This window comes from Perissodus microlepis, chromosome 3, assembly GCF_051167445.1.
Source record: "Perissodus microlepis isolate ML-2025 ecotype Zambia chromosome 3, ASM5116744v1, whole genome shotgun sequence".
Classification (NCBI taxonomy): Eukaryota; Metazoa; Chordata; class Actinopteri; order Cichliformes; family Cichlidae; genus Perissodus; species Perissodus microlepis.
This window is the reverse complement of record NC_140463.1, coordinates 34,490,916-34,505,177: the sequence shown is the minus strand read 5'-3', so window position 1 is coordinate 34,505,177 and position 14,262 is coordinate 34,490,916. Positions and strand designations below refer to the sequence as shown.

Genomic DNA, 14,262 nt, shown 5'->3' with positions numbered 1-14,262 from the left:
ACTTGCTGATGATGTATAAATTAACATCCATGCGACCTGGCAACATGCTGAAACTTCAGTAGTTTCATTCAATTGTTTTGACTTAAAAAATTCTTTATGTCACATAAAATCATAAATTCATTTTCACATATTTCACTTTTTGGATATGATGCCTTGTTATTCATGTGGCTACATGGTTATGGTAATTTTATTTAAATAATATGTTTAGAGACAATATGCATAATCCTTTTATTTCATGTTAATATATCTATGTGCATTATATTGTAAATATTTCTGCCATTTCTATATACAGTTACTGTCCACTTTATTAGCCACATGTTGCTGGAAGTGGTTTGGAACCCGTTTTTCCTTCAGAGCCACCACTTTTCTGTTTTTAGGAGTGGGACCCATTTTAAAAAAATACGAATAAATACACTAATGTTAAAAAATAAATACATTAAATTAAAGTTATTAAAAGAATAATAAGTGACGTTGATTCTAAGATACATTTATTAGTAAAGAACTGAACTCAAAACTGAGCTCTTTAACGTTTGTGGATAGACTATCTTCCCTGACATCGCAGCATCATGCATCGACTAGTTACGTCTGTTATGACGCACTACGCACGCGCAGTTTAAATTCGCCGTCAAATTCGCCGATGTGGCTCCTGTGCCTTTAAACTCGTGGTAGTTTGACTTTTCCCGCAGGTTTTAAAGCGAACCGTTGCAATGAAACTTGCCGTTGTGTCTTTGTTTTGGCTCTGCGGCTTTATTTCGGCGGAAGAAAACGAGAGGCTGCCGAATAAATGCGAAGGTAGGAGCAGAAACTAGCACCAGCAGCTATTCTTGGACCTGCCCACAGTTACCAAACTTCTTGTTAACGTGTGACTTCTGATCTCGGTCAGTGTGTAAGTTTCTGACAGTCGAGCTGCAGGACGCTCTGGAGAAAACCGCTCGCTCCCGTGAAGTCTTGGAGGTCGGAGAAGTGTTGGGCACCGGCAAGAGAAGGAAAAAGATCAAATACAACACCTCGTAGGTATCTCTGAATAAGGACATGCAACTTATTTGAAGCTTTTTTTATGGGATTTCTTTGTGGCATGTGTGAGCTGTACTGCAGGCTGTGGCTTGTGTCTGACTGCGAGACCAGTAGTTAACCCCGTGTGTTTGAATGCAGGGAAACTCGGCTGACTGAGGCTGTAGACAACATATGCGAGCGCATCCTGGAGTATAATGTTCATGCAGAGAGGCCTGGCAGCCTGAGATATGCTAAGGTAATCTAACAGTTTTTTTTTTTAATACTTGTGCATTAAAAAGTTGGTCACGTGGTCCTTATTGCGTTCAGTTTGTGTGTCAGACTGACATTTGGCTCGTTTATGTGTCTGCAGGGCTCCAGTCAGACCATGACGACCCTGAAGAATCTTGTACACAAAGGGGTTAAAGTGGACTTGGGGATGCCGTACGAGCTGTGGGACGAGCCCTCTGTGGAGGTGACAGACATGAAAAAACAGGTAGGTGTGTGTTAAATGCACGTTTTGCTGCACATTTTGTAAAGTGCATAAGTTATTTGATGACACTGTATATGTAATCATTTAGTCATATTACAGTATATTGTGGTGGGCATTATGCAGGTGCTGCTATGGAAAGCAAGAGGAAATGTGTTTAATGTAGTGTACACTTAAATTAATTGATATTAATTTCTTGGTGTGTGTTAGTGTGAGACGATGCTGGAGCAGTATGAGGATGTGGTGGAGAACTGGTACTTCCATCATCAGGACCAGAGGCTGGAGAATTTCCTCTGTGAGAACCACGTCCTCGAGACATCAGAGCAAGGTGGGAGATGCATGATGCCAAAACAAGTTACTGGTTGGCAGATGATCTTTATATTTTAAGTCGCACTTTGTTGAGAATGTAAACACCCTGCCAAAATGATTACATTCATATACCAGGAAAAGCAACAGAGAAAATAAGAACTTCTCATTTCCTCTGTTTTGTAAATTGAATCGAGCCCAGGGTTAATTCAAACCCTGAAGTCAAATCACAAAATTTATGCAATACAACATTTTTAAAGTGTGTATGTGAGCAAAAGAGAGGACGTCAGATTCTAGGATAAACTGGAACTGTGGTGTGAGTACATGCAAAGAGCCAATTCTGTTTTCATTTGGTTACCTGCAAGCCACTTTGCAAACCACCTGCACCCAAACTCATCTTTGATGCTGTGTCTCACTGAATTATTGCTAATCCTGTTATCACTCATGTCTGCCCTTTTCTGTAAGGGAGTCCTGCTGCTCGCCCTGCGGTTTGGACATTTGTTAGTGTTTGTGTCCATTTGTAGATATTTGGCTACAAAGAGGGAGAGATTTACTCAGACATGCTTGCACAAAGTCCTCCAACTGTAAGCATGGATGATGCTGTGCATTTATTCTTTTTATTTATTTATTTATTTTTAACCACAGCTATCGGAGAATGTTTGTTTGCATGTAAAGTGACTGAAATGTGAACTGAAACCACACAGCCCTTTGTGTTTTCTTTCTCTCCTTCCCTCAGAATGTCTAAAGGAGGTGTGGAAAGGAGAAATGGGGGACAAAGAAGGAGCTGAGGAGGAGACAAGTGTGGAGGAGGAGGTAGAAGAGGGAAAGATTCATGATGCCGGGGAGCTTTGAAGAACACAAGGGGAACAAAGAAGACAACACTATACCTCAGTTACAGGTTTTTCTAACTGCAAACTGGTGGACAGAAGCTGAAATCGTTTGAGAGGGTTTCAAATATTCCGTAAAAGTTACACTTAGATATATAGCTTTACGATGAACACGTGCAACCCTAAACGTCTTCCATTATTTTGTATGTGTGGCCTTTCTAAACTGTTACAGCGCTCCCTGTGAGGTTTTAAACCTTTATCTTTAATATTTGAATGTTAGATCATCATGTGACTTCTCCTTTTGCCACAGTCATGGTACATATCAGTATTGTTGTATCCCTAATTGCAGACTTGAAGTGCAGTATGTACAGTTTTTTTTCATGTTTAATAAAATACTTTTTTTTTTTTTTTACAGTACCTCTGTACAAAATCACTCATGAAATACACATCTTTGTTTATTTCATCTCGTTTCTGTATGATCTGACTAGATTAATAACTGTTAAGTTGTTTTTTTTGGGTTTTTTTTTTTTTTTTTTTTTTTTTTTTTTTTTTTGTTGTTAAACAGTGAGAAAGGCTATTTAAAAAGAAGAAAAATCTCCCGTTGAAAATTCACCTGTTGGGGGGAGAAAACAAGCAAAAAAGAGCAGCATAATAAACACAACACCATCGCATTAAAGTTGATATTAATGTGATAACATTGAATGTTGTGCAGCACGCAGGACCGACAACGCACAATGTTCTTTGAGGTAGCAGCCAAGAAAGGTGTGGTTTGTGTCTATGAACAGGGAACACCCGTGTGTACACCTGTCTGGATGAGCACACTTTAATTAAAAGGTTTCTCCATGTAACGATCTGCTAGATGGTGTAGGGAGCCATACCCCTGTCCCTCAGGGCATGAAGCATGCATGGAGAAGATCCAGGACCCAGACATCCAAAGACCCCAGAGTGCGAGAGCCCAAGGAGGACCATCGGAGGGGCATCCGTGCCACCCTCCTGGGAAGAGCTGAGGAGAGCCCCAGAGCAGGGGTCACCCAGCAGCCACGGAGCAGAAGCCAGAGGGGGCTGCAAGAGTGAACCGAGCCGCAGGCCCGAGGGGCCCCCCACCCCCTGGAAGAGGCCAGACTGAGCTACGGGCGCCAGGCCCCGCCAAGCAGCCACCAGAGTGAGCCAGAACATACCTGCGCGCCCAGCCCCGGACACCAAGAACCAACGACGCCTGAGGGCATCAGCCACGAGCAGGGAGTGTGGTGAGGGGAGATAGGCCTCCATATTTTGGAGGGCCTGAGATGTTCCCAGAGAGGTGGAGTCTAAGACCCGACCTGACATATAGACACAGATGTGCATTTCCACCCTCATGCACGCATATAAAAATACTCAGCACTCACCCAACTTGAAGACAGACACAAATGGACACTGAACACACAATCATACTCCCCAAACATACTTTACACCCCAGGTTCAGGTACCCTCGCCCCCAGAGGGGGAAACCGCACCTAGACCCAGGAGATATAACTGTTAAGTGTTACACTTATCAAAGCTGCCCTCTCTTCCTCACACAGCTGGCAGACAAACAGGCCAAACTCCCACTTTGGAGATCCGGTTGAAGTTATAACTGCAGATAAATGAAACAAGATCCAGGTCTCTATGGTGAAATGTTATGAGGACAGCATTAAGATTCTAATAAAAACTACTTTCTTGCACACTGGCTCACCTGCAGGATCACTACACTGCCAAGGTGTCTGAGAATGGAGACTACCACAATTTCTGCTGACTGTGTGAGAACAGTTGTGGTTCACACAAAGCTGTGCTGTTGTCCAACTTCAGCTCTTGAGGGCTCAACAAAACCTCACAAAGCCTGAACGTAGCTGCTTAATGCTGCCACCTAGTGGGTTCTCTTGATAGTGCTGAGAGTGTTGTGCTTTTTATCAACTCGCTCCCTCCTCACCTGGTGGCACTGTTCACACTGTTTCTGTCCAGTGTGAACAGAAATGATCATTTACACAAACATAAAAGTCTTAAGAGCTTTTATTGTGTCGCTGATCCATTAAAAACTGACGATATAACCCAAATTCCAAAAACTGGACTGATGAGTATGTCCATTTGACACCATGGCATTAAAAACAGGTATGATTCTGTCATGGACTCAGAAATGCTTATGGAAATCATTGTGTGTGAACATAGTTTACAACGTCATCCACAAAGGCAGGTTAAAGCGCTATAATGCAAAGAATAAGCCATAAGTGAACCCAATCCAGAAATGTCTGTGAAGGTTCTCAGTCATCCAGGTCATCGTAGTCTAAGGAGCTTGGAAAGAAAAGCGTCTGGACTTGTTTAAGTTGCTTGAAGACGTTTCACCTCTCATCCGAGAAGCTTCTTCAGTTCTAAGGTCAAATGGTGGAGAGTCCCAGATTTAAACCCAGTGGGAGTTCTGATTCTACAGAAAGCACAAAATCAGCTTCTAAGTGAAAGGATAAGACAGGTCCATTTCACTATAGATGCCCTCCAGAACAAGATTAGCCAGTCTCTGCAGGAACTGGAAACCGTTTTACCCTCTCCTATTTTAGAAGAGGTTTACAAGTTTGTGGACAAGGCTCAGCGGGCCCAACACTCTAAAGGAAAAGAAAGACAACAGAGGAAATTCCACACCTTGCTTTCAAAAACACTCCTCGGTCTGAACCTACACAACTCAGAGAAGAACACACACCTGAGGACAGTCAGGAAAAATGGGTGAAGAACCTTTCAGACCCGAATCTCACTGAACCTGAAAAGAAAGTATTAGCCAAAGGACTCAATTTTGCCATTTCTCCGCAACAGTTGCCCATAGTGGACCTCATCACAGCCACAGAAACCGCCATACGGATTAATAAATGATCACAGACAGAAGCAGAGCAAATCAGGATGAAAGTCTCAGCCACCCTCTCCAGTGCCAAAGTCCCGCCGTCTAACCTCACATTACAAGAAAAGAAGGCTGTTGCTTCCCTGAGCAAAGACCACAACATCACTATATTACCAGCTGATAAGGGAAGATGCACCGTGGTCCTGAACACAACGGATTACCACACAAAGATCACTACTCTCCTCAGTGACAACAATACCTACGAAGCCTTAAAGCGAGACCCCACAAGCAGCTACAAGAAGAAAGTTATAGCTTGCCTTCAAGACTTTGAAAAGGACCAAATCATTGACCGCCTCACATATCACCGCCTTTACCCAGGGGATGCCATACCCTGCATTTACGGATTTCCTAAGATCCACAAAGAAGGTGTCCCACTCAGACCCATTGTTAGCAGCATAAACTCAGCCACTTACAACATTTCGAAACACCTTGCTACCATCCTGGCACCTCTTGTGGGGAAGACCCCACACCACATCAAGAACTCCACCAACTTCACCGACAAGGTCCAGAAACTTACCCTGGACCCAGATGAAACCATGGTGTCCTTTGATGTAGTCTCTCTGCAGTGCAGACTGTCAGAAAACAACTACAAGAAGACAGCTCCTTGGAAGACAGGACCAACTTCACACCCGATCAGATTTGCACACTGTTAGACCTCTGCCTCACCACTACATATTTCAAATACAACGAGGGCTTCTACAGACAAAAACATGGCTGTGCCATGGGCTCCCCCGTGTCACCTACTGTAGCCAACCTTTACATGGAAGAAGTGGAAAGAAAGGGTCTTGGCTCTTTTAAAGGAAGAGTACCCAGCCACTGGTACAGATATGTAGACGACACCTGGGTCAAAATCAAGACACAAGAAGTGGAATCCTTCACTGCGCACATTAACGCTGTGGATAAAAACATCAAGTTCACCAGGGAAGACACAAAGGACGACTGTTTGCCTTTCCTGGACTGCGCTGTGCACATTGTAGAGAATGGCAACCTCAACATTGAAGTTTACCAGAAGCCCCCACACACGGACGAGTACCTCCTCTTTGACTCCCATCACCCTCTGGAACACAAACTTGGAGTAATTAGGACCCTACACCACCGGGCAGAAAATGTTCCTTCTAAGCCTGAAGGAAAAAGAAGGAACACACACATGTAAAGGAAGCACTCAAAACATGCGGTTATCCTAATTGGCCGTTTATAAAGTCAGCAAAGAGGCACAGAAAAGAAGACCAGACACCAGCGAGGGAGGATAAGAAGGACAGACGCAACAACATTGTCATCCCCTACGTAGCCGGTGTATCAGAGAAACTCAGGAGAGTTTTCTCCAAGCACGACATCCCGGTGCATTTCAGACCCAGCAACACACTGAGACAGAAACTGGTTCATCCCAAAGACAGAACTCCAAAACACAAACTTAACAATGTGGTGTATGCTGTGCAGTGCCACGAGGAATGCCCAGACCTCTACATTGGAGAGACCAAACAACCACTTCACAAGCGCATGGCACAACATAGAAGAGCCACCTCCACAGGACAAGACTCAGCAGTCCATTTGCATCTGGAGGACAAAGGTCTCTCTTTCGAGGATGCCAATGTTCACATTTTGGACAGAGAGGACAGATGGTTTGAAAGAGGAGTGAAAGAAGCCATCTATGTCCACTGTGAGCGACCATCTTTGAACAGAGGTGGTGGTTTACGACACCAACTGTCTGCCATCTATAATCCAGTTTTGAGAACCCTTCCCAGACTCCTTAACACCCACTCACATCCTGGACCATCTGACCTCAGGAAATCACATGATAGGGTGGGGCTAGGTTTCACAATGAGCTCACCTGAAACCCTGGCTGATTGTGAACCACACCCATTTTCACACCTTGGCTCATTTGATTAGGTAGAGGATCATCAGGGGGTCCTTTGTCCCTCTTTGGGGGGAAACTCCCACTGGGTTTAAATCTGGGACTCTCCACCATTTGACTCTTAGAACTGAAGAAACTTCTCGGATGAGAGGTGATACGTCTTCAAGCAACTTAAACAAGTCCAGACGCTTTTCTTTCCAAGCTCCTTTGACAATCCAGAAACAGTGCTGTGTTTTCTGGGTCAAAGCTCATTTAAAACGCATTGAGTCAAAATGGAAAACTGTTCTGTGGTCAGAAGAATCAAGATTTTAAATTATTTTTGGAAAACACAAACACCACGGCCTGGAATAAAAAGGAGCTTGTCATCAGCACTCAAAAGCCTTCATCTCTGATGGTATAAAGGTGCGGTTCATTTGTGCTTATAGAGATGGCAGCTAGCACATCTGGAAAATCACCATCAATGCTGAAAAATATATACACCTTTCCGTGCAACATGTGCTCCCATCCAGATGTCATTTGTCAGGGAAGGCCTTACCGTGTCTATCACAACAGCATGGCTTCATAGTAGCAGAGTGCAGGTGTTGAACTGGCCTGCCTCCAGTCCAGACCTTTCACCAACTGAAAACATTTGGAGCATCAAGACAAGAAAAATATGACTTCTCTGAGCTAAAACAAAATCATTTTTCAATGTAAACAGTTAGACTGGAACAGAAGTCTTAAACACAAAATGCTTTTGTGTCTAGCTATTTTGTTACATTCTCTGAATGAAACATTCTCTGGTGAATGTACATCGGAGCATTAGCACAAAAATAAACAAATGTAGGAGCGCATTGAAATATCTGTTTATAACATTTTATGAATATTCCCTTTATTCCTTCTTATTTATTTGTTTGTAATTTTGGCATGCTGGGTCCTCCATAAAGAACGACTTTTGACCTTTATTACTTGATATAACTGTTCCTTAAATTCTGATTTGAAATCCGAGCTATAAATAAAACAATGCAATAGAAACGGATTTTCTCTTCATGTAGACATTCAAGGAAACATTTTTTTGTTCCAAAAGTTGAAAGCTGATTAAATCTGCAGCTCATCCCTCATCAGATGATTGGAACAGTGAGCGACAGACATCTGTTTACTTCTTGGCTGAAGCAGTCAACATCGAGGCCTCATCATCCTCTTCCTCTCAGAGCTGTACGCGAGCAGCTGTGTGGCCACTCTGACCCCAATGTGAATTCTTACCCCAGATATCCCACCATAGACCACCAGGGGTGAGTCTTTAATGTCCACAGTAGTTCCTCCACTTAATTCTCCAAATGAAAGCAACTTCCTTTGAACACATTACTTTCCAGTTCCTGCATCCCATTATTCCAAAATGCTAATAAAAGCTGAGGGCAGAAGGTAAATCTGATAAAGGTTTTGTCTGTTCTTTGCAGATGTTTCACAGACTCCCAGCTGAGCAGCTCCAGATCTTGCTTCCTGCCCCAAGTTCAGAACAAACTCTTCCAGATTCAGCTTGTACCTTTCCTTTTCCATCAGAACCCCAGGAGCACTGTTAGCACTGAAATACCCAACTTTTGAATGCCTACAAGGAGGAAACATATCCCCCAGCATGGGTTCTATAGGTATCACGTGTTACCTGGAAGCTGGGCCCAGTTCAAGGAAGATCCCAATGAAAAAAGTCCTTTTCTTAAAAAAAAAAAAAAAAAAAGAAGGAAAGAAAGAAAAAAGTTAAAGGTCAGTGTTTCCAAGTTCAAATTAAACCACTGAAAAATGCCTGATGCAAACTTTTTTTTTTTCAAATGGAGATCAGAGGATGGCGACGATCAACTCTATGAGTTGTCCCAGCACTGACAACACGATGTAGACAGCTACTGCCAAGTCCAGCCACGAGATGGCGCTGAGGAGCAACACAGCCCAGACAAACTGCTGCTTCTGCTGTGATTTGGACAGAATTTACAAAGCAGACAGCTTGTAAGTCACAGGATCAGCAGAAGATTCACTCGGATGTTTTGTTCTTGCAGAGATAAACCACTTTGGGACCAATCGTATTTCTTCCAGAGAAGGCCTACATCAATCTCAAATATCTGTACCGAAGAAGACCATTTTAAAAATGCTAACATTTATTTTTTAAATTACAGGCTAGTGTCATTGAACTGTTTTTTTTTTTTTTTTAAAGCATTAATGTTGAAATATCAAGTGTGTGTTCACTTTTATTTAATCCATAGAGCCTGGTAACCTGTCTGGAAGTTTCCACAGTCAGAGCTTCATGACTTTGTAATATCATGATAGCAGATAAAGTGATGTGTACAAAAACGAGTTTCCAGGCAAAAAGGAAAGTTACAAAAATGTGCAAAACTTTAAAGAGTGATTAATAGTGATTATCATGCCACTATTTGGAAACTGCTAGAGTCCGTGGGCCCTGTGCCCAAAGGTGTCACAGATGTTTAAAGAAGATACTTTATAAGGTGCGCCTTGCACAATGAGGCTGGTGAGATCATTCAACTTAAAACTTTAAATGTGTTTGCCAGCCTTGTAACGATATTTTAAAAATATCCACATTTGTCAACATCACGCTTGAAATTGTATTACAGGCAACTTCCTCTGATGATGAAAACCCCTATGACAAAAATATACACAATGTTTTTATTATATTACACAAGCTGCTTGTCAGTGTTTGATATTGAGTCGAAACGTCCATTTTTAATAATTTTTTTGTGAACAAAGCCTTCGGTTTGTTTCCTTTTCCTCGTGTTTCATTTCCTCTGATTGTTTTCCTCTCTGAAAGGATCTAGAAACCTTCTTTGTTTGCTTTGGCAAGGTGCATAGTGGATAAATATTTGATATGTGAGCTAAAGCGAGATGTAGGTCACTCTTAATTTTGGAAATCTTAATCAACCACAATGATAAAAGTATTTTAACAAGCAGTTTAAATAAGACAGAAGGCCACCATAATGTGATTGGAAACGAGAGACATAGCGACAGAGATTTAAGGGTGAACTTGTTGATGCTGTCAGGAAAAGGTGCTGAGCAAAAATCCTTTCTTCTAAATTCCACACCGCTGGTACTTGAACTAAACAGGTTAATTGATTTGTTTTTTGTTTTTTTTCCCAGAACAACAGCCTGCTCCCCGTCAGCAAACAGCACCCGTTAGCACTCCTGCCAGAGACAAAGTGAGGAAAACTCTGGAAAAACAAAACACTGCATTTGGATTCATGGCAACCAGGATAATTTTCCACTCTGTTCTTTATGCCAAGCATGTTTCAGAGCCAAAGCATTCAATCAAGTTTATTTTGTTTTTCCTCCTTAAAGATAACAAAAAGAATCATATTGCATTACTTAGGAAATAATGATTTGTGTACATATTTGTAGAACATAGAAATTTTTTAAAATCCAAAATGACTGCCATCTTCTGGGTGAATATACAAATGAGAATCCCGATGAGGCTTATGCCAAAAAGCGTGCCCATTGTTTATTCCCTCTATGGACTAGAGCGGAGGTCAGAGGGAAAGAAAAACGATCTCCTCGAGGATCTGTTCAGATGACGGAGGGGGTCGATCTCTGGAACAGATGAGACACATCTCAATGTTTACAGAGGATCTTCTTACAGCCTCTGAACCTTGGTTTTCCCAAGTAGTATGCAAAGTTTTTCTTGCAGAAGATGCTGCTATGGTGATGAATTAGCAGCAATAAGCTGAAGTTACTGCATATTTAGTACGTTGACCCCTAATATTTTTGTCAACAGAAGAAAGATCTAAATGGAAATATGGATGTAAAATTGACTCTTACTTTTTTTTATCTGCTTTCCCCCCCTCTTTTAAGTCATTTATAATAACATCATGGTTAAATTCTACAGAGCTAATGGCTAATCTGTCTATAATTTGCTAGGCTTTAGCCACTTAAAAAAGAAACGTCTTCATTTAAATGCAGAATTATACCATAACATTTAAATTATTATGTACATCCCGGTGGAGAAAATTTTGTTTGTTTGTTTTTAAAAGAGAGGCTTTAAAGGTGTTTTTACACCTGCATTTGGTGGGATCAATAATACACACAGTACAAAGCAACTTTAAGGGACCCGACATTGAACCTTGAGGTACACCGCTGACTTTTTTTTTAACGTTTTCTTTGGACTGAGTCAAAAATCTCCTCAAATGCATGTTTTTCTTTTTGTCCAAGATCATTAATAGTTCTCTAGTTTTATTTGTTGTCACCTCATTAATCATATGTAGAGGAGAAAAAAAAGATTCAGCTGATCTCAGTTAAATACATAAGAACCCACGGTGACACAGGTGTCACTGCCTCTTTACACACTGAGAAGTTTCTGTTAAAGTTTCAAAACTGACTCTCCCATAGTTTTCCTCACAGTAAAAATGGGTCCGAGCTCTTATGGGTTAAGCTTTAATTGCTTTCAGTCTTTGAGTCATTATTTCCCACATGTGGTATTTACACTGATTTTTGCTTTTATTTATTTATTTTTTCTTGGACCTCTGCGGTAAATCTTTTTATTAATTCTGTGTTGAAACCCAGATAACAGTGAATGTTCGGCCCCACATCTGCAGTTTTCTGTGGGCTCTGACTGATGACATGGACTCCGGGTGTGCCTCTGCTCAGGCGCAAGTTCACTTTATTTGCGCCAGCTGTCAGGTGGATTGTGATATTAGGGTCGTGTCTAGACCACACAACACTTCCCTGTGGCATAACTGGAGCCGATGGTGGCTCACATTAGGCCTGGATGTTTCTGCTACACAGGCATCTTTCTCCAGGATAATATAACATCCCATCTGTTGCACCAAAAGGTGGCTGAGAGCTGGGGCGGGGGGGCAAAAATTCATGTAATTTCGCTATATTGGAAATCCCCCCCCCTCCCCTTAGTTGATCATTAAACCAAGCTACAGAGCCATATTGTAGTACTTTAAATATTTAAACACTGCTAATCCATCAAACACGGACAGCCACGTATTGTGAAATGTGCCCCTTTTCTGTTACAGCGAGTTAATGTTGACTTTTAAAATTGCACCTCCGTGGTGTTTTGTTTATTATGCTTTGAGTCTCTAAGAACACTACTAGCTGCAGGGTGAACAATCTGGCAGTGCAAAGCACCTGTCAAGGACCTCCTTAGGACTTTATTACACAGTTAAACACTTTTTCTTATATCACTGTTAGGGGTGATTTCTGCTCTCAATTAGTATTTGCGTTTTTCAAATTATTCTTTATAAGGATACCTCCTCCTCAGCACGCTGATATCTCATGTGCCTTTGTATTGATGTTGCCAAAATGCAATATTGACGCATTAACGTGCTATTTCACTCCTCAGTTTACTTTATTGCACTTGTCCTGCGTCCAAGGATAGCATTTCTTAAGTGCATTGTAACTAGACACACACACGCACGCACACACACACACACAAAACACACCTGGGGAAACATTCCTCGAGGGAAGTCATCAATCAGTTTTATGTCTTTCTCTGGGAAAGTTTCCTCCTCTCCAATCAAGCGTCTTCCCTCCTCCCTCCCTCCACTTTCTCGTTCCTATATTTCCATCTGTATCAGTTTTGCCTCACATCTGAGAACGATCCACTCCACCAAATTAACTTCAGCTATTTTTCCTATTTCACCGAGGGGATAGCGAGATCTTTGCCTGGATGACGAGATAAGACTACTGCAACTGAACTTTGTCTGCGCCCCTCAATTTACCTGCCAGTGCTAATAAACCTGAAGGAGGAGAATCCATGCAGTGCAAAAAAAGAGAAAAGAAAAGGCATCCTTAACAAACCATGAAATGCTGAGCTGAGTCTTAAAAATTGTAGTTTTCTACTAAACAAAAAAAATCTGGAATAATGGCAAAGGTCAACCTGTTTGTATTTATAGGGAGCTGTGTCACGTCTCCTGCTGCATGACGTAAAACTACAAAACTATAAATTACAGAAAGCACAAACATATTATGAAAAAATGCACGAGTATCATAAGTATGATAAATGGGAGTTGGCTACTAATGGGCTAATTTGAGATATTTTGATCTCTGGTTTAATTTAAAGTGTCGTTTGCAAACTCATCTCATGTTTTGGATATTAAATCTTAGTCTCCAATGCACTCAGTAACTGTCCAACAAAATAAAAGAGTACAAATGCGAACACATAACTCACAACTAAAACAGCAGTGCGAATGTACAGCACTAATAAACCGATGGAGCTGTTGTCAGAAAAGAACTAAACTCCTCACCTGACAACAGAACAAAGAAGTGCGTCTTCTCTCTGCAGGCCCTATAAATAAAATCAGACTCCAAAAAAGGTTCTGCTCCTGAAAGAAGAACAAAGACGAAAAGGTGTTTCTTTGAGCCAGTGAAGGCAACCAGAAATCAAAGCTACGTTTGACTAAAAATATTCCCACAGTGAGAAAAAAGAAAACCTAAATGGAGTTCATCTGCAGTAAACAAATCACACAACAACACGACAAATGCCCTGCTTAATGCACTTGTGCACACAGAGGGGGTTTGTGTGGCTACTTTCCGTTTCTATTCTTACATCAAATGCTCTTTCATCCTGTTTCAAAACAACTTTTGATAATTTTAAGATATTTCCTGAAAGCATGCACTGGTGCAGAAAACCTTTTACATAACTATTTATATAATCAGTGATTAACTGGAAAAATACAGGTTGTTAGCATAGAATGGTGGGCGTCAACACTGGACTTTCCCACAAAAAAGAAAAGTAAATGTTATCCAAACATTTGAAGCTGATACCAGCAGAACACTTAGCAGTAAAACAAGTGTTTAAAGAATAAAGCTTTGGATCGGGGTTTTACGCATTTGGCACTTGGAGCCAGTTTGGCACAGAATGATGTGACTCCTCTCCTCGGTGGGAGCTCTTGGCTCAGTTTTGTTGCTATTAGGAGAGACACCTCCC

The 14,262-nt window shown here is 41.6% G+C and overlaps 1 protein-coding gene across 1 annotated transcript; it reads left to right on the top strand.

The window, feature by feature from the left end:
* Positions 1 to 601: 601 nt before the first annotated feature.
* Positions 602 to 2,789, top strand: cnpy4 (canopy FGF signaling regulator 4). The gene is made up of 6 exons (XM_084924166.1): positions 602 to 792; positions 884 to 1,010; positions 1,153 to 1,249; positions 1,364 to 1,486; positions 1,691 to 1,808; positions 2,523 to 2,789. Exons 1-6 carry the CDS (start codon positions 708 to 710, stop codon positions 2,636 to 2,638), a joined length of 666 nt encoding a protein of 221 aa, XP_084780292.1. The 5' UTR covers positions 602 to 707; the 3' UTR covers positions 2,639 to 2,789.
* Positions 2,790 to 14,262: the final 11,473 nt, after the last annotated feature.